Here is a 22830-nt window from a genome sequence, read left to right on the forward strand (position 1 = left end):
AAACATTTTTGTCCATAAGTCTTAATCCACACCTCTGGTAACTTCTTTAGGATAAATTCCTAGAAGTCAGACTATCAGATCGATAGCCATAAATATATTTATGATTCTTGACACAAATAGCTTTCCAAAAAGATGAGGAAGTAACAGTGTCACTAAACATCGGTGACAGCATCCATCCTGTGAGCATTAAAGTTATCACTTTAAAAGAGGCTGATTAATTCTGCAGCCTGAAAACAATACCTTAAAAAATTTCCAATTCTTAGACTGACCTGCTGAGGTCAACAATTTCAAATGTTTCCTCAGCATCAGACTAATCTTTACCCTTCAAAATACAATGTTAATTTTTCTCACATACAAGAATGCAAACAAAACCACAAACATGAAAAGAATGTAGTCATTCGTTGGATGTTTTCATTGGGCAACTAAGGTGCTGTAGTTAAGAGGCCAAGAAGAGCCAGTACGATGTACCAGTCTGTGACAGTACGGAGAGACGCCCAGCACAGAGAGACACGAGCAAAATAAATTCAGAACTGAATCCACTGCCAAACTTCACAAGGTACATAAGATTTGAATTACCATAAGTCACACTTATCAGAAGGAATACATCAGAATGTTCAGGAATACATCCAGATTACATTTAAAATTCATGCAATAGCTTTTCCACAAGAAATTTTCTTTCCTCCCTCCAAACTGGTGCACATTCCCATATACATCAAGTAAGTTGTTTCTTTTTTTTTTTTTTTTAACTTAATGGCACATATATGCTAGAGCAAATGGTCCAGATTCAGTCTCTTATAATCCAAGGCCTGAATTGATTAACCTACAATATGGGAAAATATCAGATAAATGGAAACCTTTTCTACCATGCTGGACATGGTTTGGAGTATCTTCCCCTCATTCTCTTTTCAGGAGATGTGTCCCACTTTCCCCAATGTTGCCACAGCTCCTGCTAACTACGTATAACAGTAGCTGTAGCAAGGGGGCAAAAAAGTATTTACTGAGCATCTAGTATGTCACAAACCCAGTGCTAAACACTTAACATGAATTAATGTAATTCTCATAAGAACCCTGTGAGTTAGATACATTTTTCATACGGGGAAAAATCTGAGTCCCAGTGCGTTTCCTTACTTGCCCACCCTGGTGAACAGCAGACCCCTTTGGCGGCAGATGACTGGACCAAGGGGGAGGGAAGCCCCTCTAGGAGCCAGCCAGAAGGCTGCCCACCACCTGCGAGGCTCAACACAAGAAAGCAATCAGGGTTTTCTTAGGGATCTGAGGACAGGGGAATTGAGACTATCCTGAGCTTTGAGAAAAAGAGATGGTAAAAGATCATGTGAGGTTGGATCAGAGCTGGCATTGTAACAAACCCAACAGTAGCTCATGCAAGGAGAAGACATTGGGAGCAGGACTTACATATCAGAAGACGATAACCAAGAGAGAAAGAATGAAACCAACCCACAGAAAGAAATCCTTGGTTTCTACAGCTATAATTCCCTTTTTAAATAGCACTTGTCTTGTAATGGGAGCAAGCACCTGCTTTCTGACAAGAACTCAGTCTGAAATAACCACTAAGGAATCTACAACAGAGTCATTCCTCACTGGAATGGACTGTCAGCAGCATCTATCCTGTGCAGCAAGTCAGCACCATTTATTACAAACAACCAATACCACGTGCCTCTTAATGAGATGCAAGTAGCCGGCATCCCTTAGGATATTTTCATGCCCCAAAGTCCTTAATCTGAAACAAACCAAGTCTTTTGACATAAATTACCAGTGTTATAAGAAATATAAAGGACAGAAGAGCAAGTTAAATGACATCTTGCAATCAGATAAACTAAAATGTGCAATCCATTCTACAAGCAATGAGTCTGGTCTTTAAAAAAAAATAAATTTCATAAAAAAAAACAACAACAACACAAGAGGAATGAGAGGACTATTCAAGGACTAAAAAACACAGTTACAAAATGAAATCATGGTCCTCAACTGGATTAAAAAACCACCAAACAAACAATCCAACCAGATGCAATGCAAGGCCCTTGAATGTCTTCAGGGAAATCAACTGTAAAAGATAGCTGGGGAAATAGGAATACAGACTGAATGCTGGGGAATTAATAGTAGCTTTCTTAGGTCTGATAATGCAGGAAAATGTTTGTGTTCTTAGTACACGTGTGTTAAAGGACTTAGAAGTGGAGTGCCATGACTGTCACACTTTGCAAAGATTCTGTAAAATTAAGCAGATTGTATAACCAGAGATAGATAAGCAGTTAAAGCCAAATGGTAACAATTGTTGATTCTAGATGGTGGGTGTTCATTGTACTTACTTTTCAACATCCCATGTATTTAAAATTTTTCATAACAAACGGTTGAAAAAATAACACACATATTAAAAATAACCATCTTAGAAACCCCTTAGGAAGATATCAGGTGAAGCCTGACGATCCTTCTCTCAATAAACCACACTTAAGAGTTCTTTAAGGCTTCCCCAGTGGCTCAGCGGTAGAGAATCTGCCTGCAAGGCAGGAGCTACAGGAGACACAGGTTCAATTCCTGGGTCAGGAAGATCCCCTAGAGAAAGGCATGGCAACCCACTCCAGTATTCTTGCCTGGAGAATCCCATGGACAGAGGAGCCTGGTGGGCTACAGTACACGGGGTCACGAACAGTCATGTCACAGACATGACTGAAGAGACTTCGCAAGCACATATCAAAGGAATGATTTCAGTGAGCCCTAAGAGTTCCTACTTTACTGCTAGAGCAAATATTGTACCTGCATCTTCAGTTTCAGTTCAGTTCAGTCGCTCAGTCATGTCCGACTCTTTGCAACCCCATGAATTGCATCATGCCAGGCCTCCCTGTCCATCACCAACTCCCGGAGTTCACTCAGACTCACGTCCATCGAGTCCGTGATGCCTTCCAGCCATCTCATCCTCTGTTGTCCCCTTCTCCTCCTGCCCCGAATCCCTCCCAGCATCAGAGTCTTTTCCAATGACTCAACTCTTCGCATGAGGTGGCCAAAGTACTGGAGTTTCAGCTTTAGGATCATTCCTTCCAAAGAACACCCAGGGCTGATCTCCTTCAGAATGGACTGGTTGGATCTCCTTGCAGTCCAAGGGACTCTCAAGAGTCTTCTCCAACAACACAGCTCCTGACAAAGCTGTTGCTTGCGTTCAGGGGGAATGCAGCACAATAAATCCCCATCAAGGTCTAGAATCACCATCACCCTACTAGGATCAACAGGAAAAGGCAGGTTTGCCACTCCATCCAACACTCCTTTTCTATGAGCAGGTTTAGCTGAACCTACATAAATGAAATACACATCTGATACACCTCTATTGCAACTTCCTCAAATCAGAACTATGATTTTAAGCAAGCCTTCATCTGTCCGTAAAAAAGTAATAGGCCTAATTCCCTGTCTTTTCCCAAATGGATGTAAGGTCAAATCAGCCCTGAGGATATAAAAACACACTATGCATTAGCAGCGTTCTGCTGTATGGTATGTTTTCCTCTTCCCTGAACGTGTGTTAACCAGGAGGTCAGGGCAGGGGTGGGCCATGCTGCTACTGCAGTGTCTAAACCAGCTGGACCATGTGAAAGTCATGCTCGAAAAGGCTCATTCATGAGGTGCGTTCACTGAGATTTCCAGTGTCAGATGGCATTTGCGTAAGGAGAGTTTGCATAAAGAAGGACAAGGCTGGGAGGCCCAAAAATCAAGTAAGGGAAGAATTTTCATCATCAGGCCTAAAGAAGATAGACCATTTAAAAATGAGCTCTAGGCAATCAAGCTGTAATGAGCATTTGCTTTTAGAGAATATTTAATTACTAAAAATGAGTAAGTTTGTAACACTTATTCATCTTCAATAATAGAAATATCTTAAGTATAAATAAGTGGTCACTAAGTAGAACATGTGTGTGCTAAACAAAGATATGAAACAGTGAAAGGAGCAAAAGATACCAATTATTCATGAGGCATCTGGTTACTGAATGTCTGTTATGCACTATATATGCATGAGACTTCTGAGGTACTAACCGCACAGAGGCACTACATATATATGAGCAGTTAAAATACATGAGGTTTTAGTCTGGCTGCCCATTGGAAACACTCCATCCTGACCCCACATCCCTTCTGCCCAAGAAACACAAATGAAATAGAAATTAGCCAGCTGTTCACCTAGCTAATTGGCAAGCTGCTATTGCTGACCAGTTACGTTTGTCTCTGAGTTTTTATGATAATCCAAGTGTGTGTCAGTGGCCCACGGTGCCTTCAGTCTGTAGACCTCCTGCATGCACTTCAACTCTTTGCAGACAAAAATGAAAAAGAAAAGAAGGCACTATTTAGAGTCACAATGAGTTAAACGTCATCCAATCCATTAAATGTACCATGTTACTTGAAGAGGAAGATAATGGGAAAGAAGAAAAGTGAGGCTTCAACTCCCATCCCCAGCTTTTGAAGTGAGCAGGAAACAGATTGTAAAATCTATCGTGGAGGGAAAAAGAAAACATGAAGGGAAAAAGAAAACGTGAAGGGAAAGGTTCAGATTCAGAAAATCAATGTTCCAAATTGGTGCATCCCCTCAGTTCTCAACATCACCATCCCCTCCCATGCCTTCAAAGAGCATGATGGCCTTTCAGAGGTGATGAGACCACTGCCATGATATTGTTTGCATAATAAATGCTAAATTTGATTGGAACAAAAAATAAAAACCTCCATGAAAAGTCATAAATGCAACAAAACACAAAGAAATACTGAGACTGATTCTTGGGTCACCTCCTGTTTTAAACCCCTGACTAGAAGACCTAAATAGACATTTCTCCAAAGAAGACATATGGATGGTCAATGAGCACACTGAAAGATGCTCATCACTGCTAATTATTAGAGAAATGCAAATCAAAACTACAGTGAGCTACCACAGTCAGAACGGCCATCATTAAAAAGTCTGCAAATAATAAGTGCTAGAGAGGGTATGGGGAAAATGGAACCCTTCTACACTGTTGGTGGGAGTGTAAACTGGTGTAACCACTAAGGAAAACAGCATGCAGGTTCCTCAAGAAATTAAAAATAAGAGTAGCCAGATGATTTACCAATCCCACTCCTGGGCACATACTCTGATAAAACTCCAATTTGGAAATATATATTCACCCCTACGTTCATAGCAGCACTATTTATAACAGCCAAGACATAGAAACAACCAAAATGTTCATCAACAGATGATCAGATAGAGAAAATGTGGTATATATATGCAATGGAATCTTAGTCATACAAATAACAAAATAATGCCATTTGCAGCAACATGGATGGCCCGAGAGATTATCATACTAAGTGAAGTCAGAAAGAGAAAAACAAATACCAAATGATATCACTTATATATGGAATCTAAAATGCAACACAGCTAAACATAGAAACATTTCTGGCTTACAGACAGAGAGAATAGTTTTGTGACTGCCAAAGAATGGGTGATGGGGAAGGAAGCACTGGTAGTTTGAGATTAGCAGCTGCAAACTATTATATACAGAGTGGATAAACAACAAAGTCCTACTATATAGTGCTGCCGCTGCTGCAGGGAGCTGTAAATTAATATCCTGTGATAAACCACAATGGGTAAGAATATGAAAAAGAATATACATAAATATATATATATATATAGCTGAATCACTTTGCTGTGCAGCAGAAATTAACACACTGTACATCTATTACACTCCAATAACATTTTTAAAAAATAAAAATAAAACTCCTAGCTCCAGTATCACCCAATGGTAACAGAATTAATAACAGCCACTTCAGAATGCAATTGTCCAGGATCTGCTATTATTTCAATTAATCCAGAGGACTATTACTATGCCTTATGTCTTATGAGCAGTTTATTCTTGCTCCCAGTTCAGATTCTGAGGACTGAAAAAAAATACCAATAACCAAAAGGACTATTTCTAGCTAACATGGAAAAAAAAAGGGGTTAGAAGTTTTGTTTATTTGACAGTCAGACCCTGGGCATCAGGATGATTACCCTTTACTATGGGATGAGAGATGGGGAAGACTGCTGTAGACAAGAACTGTTTGTATCTGCCTGGTGCCTCTCCCCTTCCTTTGGAAACTGCCCCTTGGCTCCCATGTTACTATGGTTACCACAGGAGCCAGTAGAGCAGAACTCCACACTGTGGCCACAGCTGATTGGTCTTGGAGTATCCACCTGACCCAGGCTGAACCAATCAAAATCTTCCCCACCAGTAATTTTGGCTCTGAGAGAGAAAAAGCTGTCACTCTGCAGATGGCTGCATTTCCACAGTGTGGAGGAAGTCAGTCTGCAGAGAAAATGCAGCAAACAACACAGGAATTGGGAACCCTCATGGGCTTCAGGTGCTGCTTCCAGGGATTTCTGAGATCCTGCTGCATTCCATGAACTATCTGGAGACCTCTATAATTTTTGAAACTCTCCTTGTTTAAGCTAATTTGAGTCGAATTCTATCACCTGGAAGATCTCCTAAGTAACCTAAAAGACCCCAGTCAAACGCATCTTTTACCTTGTATAATTCTGGAACAAAAAAGGAATAACTGAGTTGACAGCTGCATAAAATAAACAAAGGCATCTATAAATTCTGTCTCTGAAGTACAGAACCTGCACAAGCCACTGTCCCCACAGACTTCACATACGGCCAAAAAAGAAACCACTTCTGAGTCTAAAAATGAGCTTCAACGTGCCTGGTATGTTTTTGGTGTCAGCACACTGAAGACAACATAGGCTTTTCCTCACAGGTGTCTTTCACAGGGTGGCTTCTCCACTGTCTGAAGGGAAATGAGACAAGAAGACTAAGCGGAAATGAGAGACAGTTTTTCGTTTCGAAAGGGCACCTCACATCAAAAGGCATCTATTATAAACTCAAAATGGGTTAAAGACCTAAATATAAGTCAAGACACCATAAAACTCCTAGAAGAGAACACAGGCAAAACATTCCCTGATATAAATCGTGGCAATATTTTCTTAGAGCAGTCTCCCAAGGCAATAGAAATGAAAGCAAAAATAAACAAATGGGACATAATCAAACTTACAAGGTTTTGCACAGCAAAGGAAACCATCAGTAAAACAAAAAGACAACCTATGGAATGGGAGAAAATATTTACAAACAGTGTGAACCACAAAGGCTTAATTTCCAAAATATACAAGCAGCTCATATAATTCAATATCAAAAAAATAAACAACTCAATAAAAAACAGGCCAAAGATCTAAATAGACATTTCTCCAAAGACGACACACAGATGGCCAAAAAGCACATGAAAAGATGCTCAATATCACTAGTTACCTGAGAAATGCAAATCAAAACTACAGTGAGGTATTACCTTACACTGGTCAGAATGGCCATCATCAGTTAAGACTACGAACAATAAATGCTGGAGAAAATACGGAGAAAGGGGAACCTTCCCTACTATTGTGGGACTGTAAATCGGTGCAGCCACTAAGAAAAACAGTATAGAGATTTCTTATGAAACAAAAAATAGAGCTATTGTATAATTCAGCAACTCCACTCCATAAAAGACAAAAACTCTAGTTTGAAAAGATACATGCATCCCAATGTTCATAGCAGCACTTTTTACAATAGACAAGACATTGAAATAACCCAAGCACACATCAACAGACAACTGGCTGAAGAAGATGTGAGATATATATATATATATATATATATATATATATATTTGATCACAATATTGTGTTTCAGGTGTACAGTAATTCAGTTTTATACATAAAACTAAACATTCACACACACACAGGAATACTATTCAGTCATTAAAATGAATAAAATATTGCCATTTTCAGCATTATGAATGGACCTAGAAAATACTGTATTTAGTGAAATGTCAGAGAAAGATATATATGATATCACTTATGTGTGAAATCTAAAAAATAATACAAATGAATATATATACAAAACAGAAACAGACTCACAAACATACAAAACAAACTTATGGTTACCAAAGGGGAAAGATGGGCAGGCAGGGATAAATTAGGAACAGGGGATCAACAGATATATACTACATAAAGTAGATAAGCAACAAGGATTTACTGTTATAAGCACAGGGAGATACATTCAACATCTTATAATAACCAATAATAGAAAAAAATCTAAAAATTATATATATATAATTGAATCACTTTGCTATACACTTCAAACTAACACAATATTATAATCAACTCTACTTCAACACTTTGGGCTTCCCAGGTGGAGTCAGTGGTAAAGAACCCATCTGCCAATGCAGGAGACATAAGAGACACAGGTTGAATCCCTAGGTCAGGAAGATCCCCTGGAGAAGGGCATGGCAACCCACTCTAGTATTCTTGCCTGGAGAATCCCATGGACAGAGGAGCCTGGTGAGCTACAGTCCATGGGGTTGCAAAGAGACAGACACAACTGAAGCGACTTGGCACACACATATTTCAACAAAAAAATAAACAGAAACAAAAAAGTTCAAGGGAGAAGAAGGTAAATAAAAAGGATTTGAGGTGATGAAAAGTTGACCACAGAATTGTCCCTTGTTTCTAGCAGTGTTAAAAAGATGGTCATGCCGAACTTTCTCTGAAATCAAGGTATGTGTAGTCAGCTTTCTTTTAGAAAGGCAATAGGCTCCCATTGCCTGGGGAAAGCCCATCCCAGGCTCACAAGCTGGCTCTGCCACTTACCGTGGCTGTGACTTCAGGCAGCGGGAAGGTGTGCGCTCCGTTTCCTCATATTCGAAATGGGACAGCTACTATCTACCACGCAGCACTGCCACAGCCTTGCTTGGAGCTGATGTTAAATAATGCAGGCAAATGTACAAACTGAGGCTGCGAGAAAAGAAAAAGCCATGCCACCTTCTTTGGCAAAAGAGAGCTGAGGCCACAGTGAACGCTGAAGGGGCGAGGTGAGTTTTGAGTATTAGAGACTCTGTCACTCTAATGAGTTGTGAATTTCGCAGTATTTCAGCCTGATCTTCAAGAACCATTCACCTAGGGTTTGCCAACTTCCTTCCAAACATGGGGCCTGGGGGTGGGTCAGGCCGCCTGGAGCAGGCACAGGACCTATTGCCTGGAGATGTGACTCTACTCTTAATTCTCCTGGCTTTGAGCCTCACCAGCATTATTTCCTGTCTGTCTAGAAACCGGACTCTCTTCCATGATGGTACCAAACTCTTCCTTGGAGTAGGACGTTATTAGTTAAAATAGCATTAACTGTGCCAGGAATGTACCCAGAAAGTGCCAAAGAAGAGAGAAGACTAACAGGCAACTGTAAATGCTCGGGGTGTGGGAGAGAAGGCCCAAAGTCCATGCAGGAAGAAGTCAGGGGCAGGCTGGAGAAGGGGCTGACAATGGGCCAGCAAGCCTATGTAACAAGCATCCCTTTCAAAGGCCAGTAAGAACCATCTTCAACCCCAGCAAGATGAATAAACCCCTACTGGTTTTGAAAGGCCTTCAAATCAATCTTTTTACAAATGTCTCACATACCTAACTGTACTTTCTACCATCAGAACTATAGCCATAGATACATGGACCGCAGAGCTCTGAAAGTGTGGCTAAAAATAAGTGAAGACCTTTGCCCTAAAACATATGACATACTTCCCAAACCCTGCACTAAATTTCAGGCATCCAGTGACCCCTCAAATATCTGGACCTCCCACACCAAGAGGGATTCCCAACTCACCTCCAACAGTGCCAGGGGCTGCAGGCATGGACGGCCGCACGTTACCCATGCCATGTAACAAAGGGATCATTTGAAAATATGAGTGTTTACTATCTGGTCTAGTGACCTTTTGTTTTCAATCCCTGTTAAGCAGCTCTGTCATATGCCTCCTACTCTGACATTCTGCTACGATACAATACTTTGTTTACCTACACATCTACTAGATGCTAAGGTACATGGGATGAAGACTGTGTCTTACTCAATTGTGTGTCTTTGTTGTTGAATGAATGCTCTTTAACCTTTCATTAACAACACCAACCTCTTCCTTGGAGCGAATGTCCCTTCACTTTCAGTGGCTCCAGTAGACTGCCAATCATGAAACTCCGTCAACCCAGCTCCTTCAGAGGAGCACGTGACCAAGGTCTGTCCAGTGCTCTTGACCACAGCCGTTGGCCAAGGTATAACTATGTGAGCGGAACCAGGGCAATCAGAGTCCTATGCTGGGATTTCACATCGGGACTCTGGAAACAAAAACTCCCTTCTGTCTGGAAATGTGTGGCTATTTGTGGTCATCACCTCTTTCCAAAACAGTGCGCGTGCAGTAGGAGAACATAAGACCAAAACCGCAAAAGGGACAAAGCTGAGAGAGTATACCTGGATACAGCTGTCCCTGAGGCCTATCCATCAGTTTCCCTCGGTTACATGAACCAATAAATTGCCCTTTCCACTTGCACTTGTTATAATTGTGTTTCTATCACTAGCAGCCAGAAGAGTCCTGACTAATACACTAAACCTCATTTTCCTCAACTGAACATGAAAAGGCTTGGGGTATGAAATTAAGGGCTTCAGTGGTAAAGAATCTGCCTGCTAATGCAGGACTCACAGAGTCACAGTTTCAATCCCCGGGCCGGGAATGTGCCCTGGAAAAGGAAATGGCAACCCACACCAGTATTCCTGCCTGGGAAATCCCATGGACAGAGGAGACTGAGGTCACAAAGAGTCGGACAGGATTTAGCAACTGAGCACACACAGGCAAACACACAGAATGTTCAAAGACTCTTCCAAAGCTCAGAGCTTAGACATTTCTTACCAAATGGTTTCAGTTCAGTTCAGTCGCTCAGTCGTGTCTGACTCTTTGCGACCCCATGAATTGCAGCACGCCAGGCCTTCCTGTCCATCACCAACTCCCGGAGTTCACTCAGACTCACATCCATCGAGTCTGTGATGCCATCCAGCCATCTCATCCTGGGTCGTCCCCTTCTCCTCCTGCCCCCAGTCTCTCCCAGCATTAGAGTCTTTTCCAATGAGTTTAGGCAAGTATAAAGGCCAAGCAGTGGAGAAAGACACAAGACCAGTATGGCCCTGAAATTCGCTTGATATTTCATTCAAATTTCAGACCTAGCACCTAAAACAATGTCTCGTACAAAGTTCAGTTCAGTCACTCACTCGTGTGCGACTCTTTGCGACCCCATGAATTGCAGCACGCCATGCCTCCCTGTCCATCACCAACTCCGGGAGTTTACCCAAACTCAAGTCCATCGAGTCGGTGATGCCATCCAGCCATCTCATCCTCTGTCATCCCCTTCTCCTCCTGCCCTCAATCCCTCCCAGCATCAGGGTCTTTTCCAATGACTCAACTCTTCGCATGAGGTGGTAGGTCTTGTTAAATATTTTCAAGTTAACTACAGGCAATGCCAAGTGTTGTGGTCCAGAGATTTTCACATTTCTAGGATGTGTTTCCTACCTGACTTTGTCTCTGTGACTCTCTGTCTCAGCTTACTAGAGGAGCTGCAGTGAATATTCTCACAATAAAGGGTCAGAATTCTGAACTTTACAAGGCCCCAACCATACCCAGTTCAAAAGCATCAATTCTTCAGTGCTCAGCTTTCTTTATAGTTCAACTCTCACATCTATACATGACTACTGGAAAAACCAAAGCTTTGACTAGATGGACCTTTATTGGTAGAGTAATGTCTCTGCTTTTTAATATGCTATCTAAGTTAGTCATAGTTTTTCTTCTAAGGAGCAAACATCTTTTAATTTCATGGCTGAAGTCACTATCTGCAGTGATTTTAGAGCCCCCCAAAATAAAGTCTCTCACTGTTTCCATTGTTCCCCCATCTATTTGCCATGAAGTGATGGGACTGGATGCCATGCTCTTAGTTTTCTGAATGTTGAGTTTTAAGCCAACTTTTTCACACTCCTCTTTCACTTTCATCAAGAGGCTCTTCAGTTCTTCTTCACTTTCTGCCATAAGGGTGATGTCATCTGCGTATCTGAGGTTATTGATGTTTCTCCCAACAATCTAGATTCCAGCTTGTGCTTCATCAAGCCCAGAGTTTCTCATGATGTACTCTGCATATAAGTTAAATAAGCAGGGTGACAATATACAGCCTTGACATACTCCTTTCCCCATTTGGAAACAGTCTGTTGTTCCGTGTCCAGTTCTAACTGTCACTTCTTGACCTGCATACAGATTTCTCAGGAGGCAGGTCAGGTGGTCTGATATTCCCATCTCTTTAAGAATTTTCCAGAGTTTGTGGTGATCCACACACAGTCAAAGGCTTTGGCGTAGTCTATAAAGCAAAAGTAGATGTTTTTCTGGAACTCTCTTGCTTTTTATATGATTCAGTAGATGTTGGCAATTTGATCTCTGGTTCCTCTGCCTTTCCTAAATCCAGCTTGAACATCTGGAAGTTCACGGTTCACGTACTGTTATAGTTGACTTGGAGAATTTTGAGCATTATTTTGCTAGCATGTGAGATAAGACCAATTGTGTGGTAGTTTGAACATTCTTCGGCACTGCCTTTCTTTGGGATTGGAATGAAACTGACCTTTTCCAGTCCTGTGGCCACTGCTGAGATTTCCAGATTTGCTGGCATATTGAGTGCAGCACTTTCATGGCATCGTCTTTTAGGATTTGAAACCGCTCAACTGGAATTCCATCATCTCCACTAGCTTTGTTCGTAGTGATGCTTCCTAAGGCTTGCTTGACTTGCCATTCCAGAATGTCTGGCTCTAGGTGAGTGACCACACCATCGTGATTATCTGGGTCACGAAGATCTTTTTTGTATAGTTATTCTGTGTATTCTTGCCACCTCGTTTTAATCTCTTCTGCTTCTGTTAGGTCTGTACCATTTCTGTCCTTTATTGTGCTCATCTTTGCATGAAATGTTCCCTTGGTAGCTCTAACCTTCTTGAAGAGATCTCTAGTCTTTCCCATTCTATTGCTTTTGAACTGTGGTGTTGGAGAAGACTCTTGAGAGTCCCTTGGACTGCAAGGAGATCCAACCAGTCAATCCTCAAGGAAATCAGTCCTGAATATTCATTGGAAGGACTGATGCTGAAGCTGGAACTCCAATACTTTGGCTACCTGATGCAAAGAACTGACTCATTGGAAAAGACTCTGATGCTGGGAAAGATTGAAAGCGAGAGAAGAAGGGGATGACAGAGGATGAGATGGTTTGATGGGATCATCGACATGATGGACATGAGTTTGAGTAGGCTCTGGGAGTTGGTGATGATCAGGGAAGCCTGGCATGCTGCAGTCCATGGGGTCTCAGAGAGTTGGACATGACTGAGCAACTGAACTAAACTGAACTGAACCAGATCCAGAGGAGCTGACACAGGGTAAGACACCTCCCAGGGTCCCACCTCTCTGAGGGTCCTGCCTTCGTATTCTCACCATCCTATTCTGGTCTCACCTGTGATTTTCCTGCCATAACTGTCCCAACCACAACCATCCTCCTGGCTTCTCTCCTTGAACATATCTGTAGAACTCATGTTCTGGTGAGAGATGGCACAGCACCACCCATGGTAAGGGAGGGTAGAGAAATTCCAGGCGGTTGTAATACCCAGGGCCTCTGTCTCCTTAGAGGAGCATGGGAACCAAAGGACACAGCCAACCATTAGCAGCAGTAACTCATGATAGTACTGAACTGCTTGGTACATAGAAAAGATCTGTCATCCAGGTGTCACCAGCCCTTCCTGAGGCTCTTGGCAGCTAGAAGCTCCAGCCAAAAAGAGGAAAACCACAAATGCAATTCCTAAGGCTCTAAGAAGTCAAGAGGTCTGCAGTGGGTCTAAAGGGAACGGCAAGGCGGCAGTCACCATACGCTCGCTCAGCAAGGTCTTCCTTAGAATTATTGACATTTTGAAAGATCTCTCTTTTCCCAAAAGGTCTGTTTCTTAAGACACTGCCCACGTCGCGCCCTGTCCCACGCTCCCTCCTTGGCCCTCGTATGTCTCCAGCTCACTTCTCATTTAGAGCCGTGTGGCTCTTTCTCCTCTTGCCTTTTCCAACCCATTTCTCACCATCTCTTACCTGCACCCCTATCCCCAAACCCCACACGTGTCCAGGACGTGAGAAAGTAACCCAGGCTCCTTCTGCTTTACGAGCTGAAAAGGAATGGAAATGCATATGCTGCTAATGTTTTTCTCTGCCACATATATAAAAATGGGAAATTTGCTAAACCCTTTCCCTCCAAATAAAGAAGGAAATGAAGAGTTCATAGAACACGTGTCTTGCCCGAGAACAAACAGTCTAGCAGGCCTGAGCATCACATTTCATTATAGAAAATGTATCAATTAGATAATGCCTCCCATGTTCTTCTCCTGGCATTCTGGGTGCTTCTCATTCTTTGGCTCCAATTACCATAACTATGCTTACAGAGCTGGGAGTGGCGGTGTTCCCACTGGCTTGGGTTTTCTTCCATGCCCACTAGGCCATGGAATACTATGCTCCAAGGGACAGAGGGATGACTTTGGCCACAGAGGAATCTGGCAATCAGTCAGGCCCTGAGCCATCTCCCTCCTGGTGTGGTCTTGAGGTCCGTTTGTCTAACTTTACCAGGAAGCCACAGGGGCCAGAAGAATCAAAGCAAAGACAAGAGACCAAGATAAACACAACTGACCTGACCACCTGAATAGACTCTAGTCATTTCGACACTTTTAACTGTTGGGGGAAATCTTACGGGCGGGCTATGAATTTGAGGGCTGATAGGAAACTGAAGTCAACAAAGCATTAGATTCTGTTATCTATGTGGTTTGAATTAGCCAGGGGCCAGTTGTCTGCTTGCTCCCCTGCAGCAAATTACTAGTGTTAAATGTTACCCCTGCAAGGCTATGACAGACAGAACATCCCTTAAACCAAGTATGTGTCCAACAGTTCCCTTTCCAGCAGTAAGATCTACAAACCAGACTTGAGCTTAAAAATTCATGAAACATTTTTCAAGGACAAACAGTTGAAGAAGTTTCAGCCAAAGGTAGGGTTATCAATTTGTCCCAGCTTGCCCGGGACTGAAGTTTCCCAAGACACGGGGCTTTCAGTGCTAAAGCCAGGACAGTTCCAGGCAAATCCTAGATGGACCTCAACCCGAGTAGAGGTTGAATCAGAAGGAACAGGGTGGCACACTCAAGGGAAGGTAGAGAGGGAGAGAAAATAAACACCTTCAAAACAGTTCAACTTCTCTTTAGTTCAAAACCAACTACAGATGTCAACCGTGTCAAAGTGTGTACAAACTATTTTTTCAAGAAAGGGTTTATGGCCAATGACTTTGGGAGATGCTCCGTGCAAACTCCATCAGCTCTCCTTCACATGGTCTCCATGCACATCAACACACTGAAGGCTCTGAGAAGTCCTGCATGGTGAACATACCTTAATTTGGTGCTCTCAGGGTGTCCCAAGTCTGTTGCACCACACAAGCCTTTTTTTTTCACTTAATGTTTATGATCATCCAACTGAACACACTTTGAGAAATGGGGGTCTTGTTCACAAAACCATAACCAACCGAGGAGGTGCATGACTTAGACTCGGTAAGACACAACTACCTAAGAGGCCAACACATTTCTCTTTGTATTCAGTTAAAAGCATACTGAAAACTGAGCTAAAAGAGAGCCACGATTTGCATTTTTAAAAGACATTTGGGGAAAATGACTGAGGTGTATGTAGGATATTAAAGATGAACTGAACCAGTAAAAACAGTGCTGAAAGACTAAAGAACCTGAAACATAATCTGAAGTGAATTTTGTGTCAGATATATGTGAGAGATTTATTTATTCATTCATTCCATTTATTCATTCACCTTAATTAAGCATGTATGTTCTAGGCACTGTGCTAGGCCCAGGGATAATGCAGTAACAAGAGAGAGCGATAAGGTCTCCAGTGCTTGGGGCTTCCAATCTTAAATGTCACTACATGTTAACTAACAATCTTTTAACAATGAGAAAAAGAACTACAGGGATCCACAGGAGATGCCTCTAGGTCAGATTTAAGGGGTGGACACGATGTGTTCCCACGGAAGGTGATATCAAAGATTATACCCAATGGATGAAGTGGGTGGGCCAGTCCTGTGTGTGCAGGAGCGTGGTGTCATGCAGCAGGAGATTGTTTTGGGCATAAGGTACAATGTATGCAAAGGCCTGTTGGTGATACAGAGCTCAGAGCATACTCTACACAGGCAAGAGTCCTGTTCCTGAAGTCAGAGCTAGAATTCATTTTGATATTCAGATGGGCCACTTTGGCTACTATTATTATCACTATTATATAAAGGAAGAGAGTTTTGCATCAAGCAAAGGTTAAATCTGACCCTCCCTACACCTCTAAGGGTCTAGAGCTTTGTGACTGAGAGAATTCCACGATTCCCTTCAGCATCTAATGTTTAAAGCTTACAGACCTCTCTCCTTTTGTAAAGTAAAGTTCCCCACAAAGTCATAAAACTACATATGAACAGACAGTATATTTCTGATTTCTTTTTCCTTCACTCTGCACCTTTCTTGTTCCCCCAAAACAGCCACAGTGCCCACTTCATCAACCTTGACATCTCCTGGCTTCTTCATAAGATGCTTCCCGTAACCCAGCACCTACAGAGCAGGCAAACATCATTGGGTACTTACTGAACCACTTGGAGTTTTTTAATTAAACCATAGGCGCTGATGCAAAGATGACTTCCCCAGGTGGTAAAGCACGGAAGCTTGGTGGAGACTTGGCTCGCAAAGTCCACCTCAGCTGAGTCCTCTTTGCAGCACCCAGAAGAGGACAAGTAATGGGTGGGATTGTTCAAGGGAAAACACTTACCCCTCTGAAATTCCAGGCTTTAGGAGATGGAAACATGGGAAAGTTGTTCTGCTGCTGCCGTTTAGGCCTGGAAGAGGACAAAAAAAGAGATGTACTCATTATTCAGAGGAAATCACCAGTTTCAGATGGAGTTTCATCAGAAGGAAAGATGCTTGCAGAAATGAGGTGGCTGGAGTTTTCTACAGCTCAGCAATCTTGAGCAGCCAAACACACTCTAGACTCCTTCCCAGTCCCCCGGGAGGAAAGCTCCAAAGTCACTGAGAAAAGTCAATCCCTCACCTTTAAAAAAAAAAAAGGAAAATTTAAAAGAAAATCGAAAGTCGAAACTGGATGCAATTATAGAGCCAGACCAAACTCCAGTCTTTACTTGTCACAAAAGGAAGGCTCCCAAAGGGATGTCATCAGGTGATGTTTGTAGCTTCGGGCACAGCCAGGAACCCTCCCTTGTTGCTCGCTCGCTGGGGAGTCCCTGCTCCTCCACACAGGCCACACTTGGGCTCCCTGGACTTCTAAAGGGATGGTTGACAGGACAACTGTTAAGCAGCCACTGCCTAACAAGTCAGAACTGGCTTCCTTGCCTATTAATCTCTCCCCACGAATCAATCTCCTTAGATGTAACAGAGGCAGGTTCAAATCGGGTCCACACAAGTGTCAGGCGAACGGTACAAAAGAGGAAAGATGCGGGAAGGGGGCTGGGAGGCCGCAGACACACCAGGAATGCCTTACTTCTGTCTTGTAAAGTGAATTCAATTTTGTGACTGCAACATACCCACAGGAACATGTATTGTGACATTTTTATGGAGCGGCGGACACGATTGACTGACTTCACTTTCACTTTTCACTTTCACGCATTGGAGAAGGAAATGGCAACCCACTCTAGTGTTCTTGCCTGAAGAATCCCCGGGATGGGGGAGCCTGGTGGGCTGCCGTCTATGGGGTCGCACAGAGTTGGACACGACTGAAGCGACTTAGCAGCAGCAGCAGCAGCAGATAAATGACTCCTCCCCAAAATGCTATGTCTGTCTATATGGACAGTCAAATGCTGTGTTTGCTTGAAGTACTTCACTGAAAAGCATCCGTGTAGGAGGTGCACCTTGGACTCGCCCTGAGGGTTAGTCACTGATGTGCTAAAGGGCAGTGGTGCTGGATTTTCACATGATACTCAGCCCTCTTCTTTGACCTCCCTGCCACAGTGAGCAGGAACACAAGGTAGAACACTTGTCGTGAACACAGCACAGCTCTGCAGAAGGTCAGGCCTGATAAAAACCTGGACTGGCTCTACCTACCAGAACGCATCATGTCCGCCCCGTGAATCAGGCAGAAGACATAAACAAACCAAACACAAGGTAATTATAGTAACAGCAGCAGCTGACAGGCACTGAGAACTTAAAACAGCATATACTGAGCAGTCACTACTCTCCACTGGGAGCTGGGGTTCACTGTTGCACCCATTTCATAAATAAGAAAACAGGGACCTAAAAAAATATTAAGTGACTTGACTCTCATCACACAGGTGAAATCAGGATTCTGGTCTCAAGTGTGTGATCTCAAATCCCACAGCATTCTGATAGCTGTGTGACCCTGAGCCCAAAGTTGAAGCTCTTGAGCTTTCACATTCTTACGTGCAAAACAGGAGAGATAATACCCAGCACTCAGAGCCAAGACGAGAGCAGGGCTCTGACTCCAGTGTTGTCACTGCTCAGTTCTCAGATGTCAGCCCAGTGCCCACAGCAGAGCTGGGACAACTGGCTGAAACAGATGGGAACTCCCGCCTGACGTGTCTTTGCATCTAACCCCCTTCTTCTGTCTCACTCTCCTCCTCACCCACGCATACAATGGAAACCCAGACTAATAACTTCTCAAGACAAACAGAGCAAATGTGGGTGGTTATTTAGATTTAATACTCTTCTCTTATTAGGTACCATGTTGGTCTCAGCTCTTCTGAAGAGATATTTCTCCCTTAAAAAAACAAAAAAAGTGCACACACACACACAAACTTAGAACTGAGCAGTACTTCTCCCTGGTTACCGTTCCCTCTCCTCCCAGGTTATAATTGGGCTTTGCTCTCCTAATTACCCGATGAGCTTCACTGCTTCCAAAGCAACAACATATACCAGAACATTCTGAGTCAGTGTGTCCCCGTTTCACACACCGCAGTCCACAGACCATGACAGTCACGATAATTGGCAGTGACGGAGTTACATGATGTGCCAGGGACTGTTCTAAGTATTCTGCCTACATAATCTAAATCTTAGAATAACAGGAAGATGGGTTCTTCTGCTATGCTATACTGTAATGTTAATACATTACAGTGGCACTCCTGCTGCTGCTAAGTCACTTCAGCTGTGTCCGACTCTGTGCGACCCCATAGATGGCAGCCCACCAGGCTCCCCCGTCCCTGGGATTCTCCAGGCAAGAACACTGGAGTGGGTTGCCATTTCCTTCTCCAATACAGTGGCACTACATATTACCATATTTTATACATTTACATGTATGGCCTTGCTGCTGCTGCTGCTGCTGCTGCTAAGTCACTTCAGTCGTGTCCGACTCTGTGCAACCCCAGAGATGGCAGCCCACCAGGCGCCCCCGTCAGTGGGATTCTTCAGGCAAGAACACTGCACACACTTAAGTGTACAATAATGGTAACTTCGTATCATAATATGTTTTCACATAATATTGTATATTATTATGGCATAATAGGGATATTACCATTATCCCATTTTAACAGACAGGATAAACTGAGGTCCAGAGAGGTTAAACCAGATGCCAGAAGTCACATAGCTGGTAGGTAGCCAAGGTGGGATTCATACCCAGATGTGTCTGATTCCAGATTCAGGGGATGTAGCCCCTCTCAAACAGAGTGAAGCCCCACCAAAGAGGGCTTCCAAGCATTTGGAAGAATGCAGCTTTGTGGGAGGGTAGCGGTTTAGCAGAGCCTCACACTAAGAGGCCTCATAGACAAACAATGCATCAGAGCAAGTCCATCAGTCCAGGGCACTCTTGGGCAACGCAATCACATCCCCAGTGGCTGGGGAAAGTGCCAGGAAACCTACCTAGAAGACGGCTGTCTCCAAATGCTGCTCCCCACCCCAGCATTCCACCACCAGCCAGGCTTCCAGATCATTCACCTTGGCTGCAGTCCCTTTTAACAATCTCATCTGGCATCAGGAGTCCCCTGATAGTTTCCTTCTCTCCAGCCAAACACCACCACCCACGTGGCCTCAAAGGACGGCTTCGGGGAGTAAAAGGCACCCTCCTGAGAAGGCTCCTTTAGGAAGCCCAGGGGAACTGGCAGGCATGAAGGACAGCATCTCAGAAGCCAGTCAAAGCCAGGTGGGCACCACAGAAGGGGCAACCAGTCTTGGGTATGTTTCTTTTGTTTTACAGGCAACTTCTTTGCACTGTCAACAAAAGTCCAAGGGAGAAAATGGCACTTGGTTTTTCAGGCTTCTCAGATCCAAGCTATACTGGAGGGAGTTCTCTGTAGTTTATGGGGTCCTCAGGCCCCTAAGTGACCCAGATCTGTGCATGGTACATGCACACGTGGTTAGGAAGCACAGCCCACTCACGGATGTCAGGAGGGCAGTGCTGACCAGGGATCACCCACCTCCACCTCCACCCTCCACAGAGGGATGGGGTGATGTGAGCCAGGGCTGGGCGAGCAGCAGGATAGAGACTGCAGAGATGGGAGGCGCAGTTTCTTGACTGGAAGGAGGTTACAATCTTAGGAAAAACTGGAAAGTTATAAACTCTCCACACTAGGGAGACCTCACAGTAGATACAGAAATGCCCAAGGTAAGAGTGAAAAGTCAGGAGTCAAGGTGCATCTAGGGAAAGATCTCAGATTCAGGAGTGTGCGTGGCTGGAATCAGAATAAGGTCAGGAGTGACAGGCCTCAGGGTTAGAAACAGGATGCGTTTCCCACCACGTTAAACAAATCTGACTCTCTCCCGCCACCAGAGAGTGATGCCTGCATCCACAGCATCTCCCGAGCGCCTGGGAGTCCGGCTGCTGCTGCTGCCAGCTCTGTGGGGGCCGAAGTCTGGTGCTAAGACCTGGGGCTCCAAGAGTCCCTCCCTCCCTTTCTTGCTGGGGGACTTCAGCCAGGCCACCTACTTTCTACTCCCCCTGAGCCTCCATCTTCTCATCTGGAAAATGGGGATAATAACCTCTTTTTATAAAATGAAAAATTAATGTGCTATAAAAAGGGAATAAAAATAGTTGATTTAAAAATAACAATGTATTATACAAATGTTTAGCAGAGAGTCTGACATTTACTAGCTGTTCAAACTTGCTGTTATTGAGTCAACGTAACCAGTAAAGAAGATATCACTTGCCATTTTCACTGGCAAGGCTCCTGTCAGAGAGACAATGAAATTTACAACTGAGTCTTACAAATTGTGTAATGTAAGTAAAACAAAACAAAGGCTTTAACATGCTATGAATATTTTGTTAGGTGACAATAACATGGTCATAAATATGAACATAATGTAACTGTGAAAAGAGCCCTGCCTTTCTACTGGTATTTCCTGGTTTCCCACTCCCCTCTTCCTTTTCAAAGATTACCACCTTTGCCAGCATGTTTTATGTGTTGCAAATATTTTAATATCTTAACTGTCAGTCCAGAGCATCTTGCTAACAAAACTTTCCTTGAATTTCTTTTCTTTTGTTTTACCTCTCTCTCCATGAGAAGCTGTAGAATTACTAGGAAAACAGCTATACTTTATAAGAAAAACTAAAGCCAGGTATTTCTTATTCTTGTTGGACCACTGAAGATGTGGTGATTTCTTTCACTTAAATGTCTTTTTAGTTTCTGTTTTGAGTATATAATCAAGGATGGACTGGCAGGTGCTTACCCCAGTGAAGACCCAAGTCTTCCTGGAGAAGCTCACTGGAAAGAGATTGCAAAATGGACATCTCATCACTTTGGCTTGTCTTTCTCTTAAATATAAGTAGAAAGGCACTACTTGGTACATGTTTCTGTAGCTCACTGACTCACACTCAGCCTCATTCCAGTCACGCCATGGCTGCAAGTCCAGCTTTTTACTTCCTGATAAATTATGGAAAAAAGAACTACAGAACCTCAGATTGCTCAGCTGGTTCAATCACTCAACACCAGTTACATCCTCTTTACAACAGTCCTTTTGGGAATACACCCTGAAAGAAAGGCTTCTCTCCTTGGAGAATGAATCTGTAGCTCTTTATGTATAATAGACTCTCATTAATTTCTTTCCCTTTCCTTCCTGAGCACCTACTATACCCCCACACAATGCCACATGTTAGAGAGACTGTGGCGAAGCAAACAGATCAGTTCCTACTTTCATGGAGCTTGCAGAACAACCAGACCAAAAATTGCAGGGGGGCGCTGCTGTGGAGAGTGCGGTGATAGGGAGTGCCAAAGAGCCTCAATCAAGTTTTGAAGAGCTAGAAGAAAGACTCGGCCAGGTGATGAGAAAAGGGAACTGCAGGCCAGGCCCCAGGAAAAGCATGTTCAAAGTTCAGGAGGTAAAAAACTGATCTTTGAAAAGATTAATCAAACAGACAAAACTGAGCAAGTTAAAAGGGGGCAGGGAGAACACTGCAAATACTATTATGGATGGAGGCATAGAGCTATAGACACAGCATCAAGTTAATGACAAAACACTGCTAGCAATGCCTCAACACTATTAAATCTGAAAACTTAAAACATACATTCCTTCAAAAGATGTAACTTATCAAAAATATCTCAAGGAGAAATACAAAACCTAAAACCTCAATAACTAATAAAAAAAAAAATGAAAGAAAGCATCAGACCAGACAGTTATATTGATGAATTCTACAAAACTTTCAAAACAGACCATTCCAATCTTAGCCAGGCTGTTCCACAGACGATAAAAAAAGAGTCCAGAGGTAAAAAGAGACAACACATTTGAACAACCAGAATTAAAAGTATGACAACTGAAATTCTGTGAATAAGGAAATGGATTAAATGAAGCTATATTCATTCTTATCAAATGGAAGACAACACAGAATTATATAATAATGAAAAATCTTTAAAAAAAAGAAAAGAATGAAAATTCAAGTCACAAGAGATACCCATATGGTATGATACTATTGAGGAATGCACAAAGTAACACC

General features: G+C 43.0%; 1 protein-coding gene across 2 annotated transcripts in view; it reads right to left on the reverse strand.

Moving 5' to 3' along the window:
* Positions 1 to 22830, reverse strand: part of ARHGEF3 (Rho guanine nucleotide exchange factor 3) — a 306250-nt gene that overhangs the window by 185441 nt on the left and 97979 nt on the right. For both annotated transcript variants that reach the window (XM_040246414.1, XM_040246415.1), the window contains one exon: positions 16714 to 16780. In XM_040246414.1, coding sequence (XP_040102348.1) covers positions 16714 to 16780 — 67 coding nt within the window. The remainder of the gene's footprint in view (positions 1 to 16713; positions 16781 to 22830) is intronic.

Source organism: Oryx dammah, unplaced genomic scaffold (assembly GCF_014754425.2).
Source record: "Oryx dammah isolate SB20612 unplaced genomic scaffold, SCBI_Odam_1.1 HiC_scaffold_9, whole genome shotgun sequence".
In the NCBI taxonomy this organism is placed as follows: domain Eukaryota; kingdom Metazoa; phylum Chordata; class Mammalia; order Artiodactyla; family Bovidae; genus Oryx; species Oryx dammah.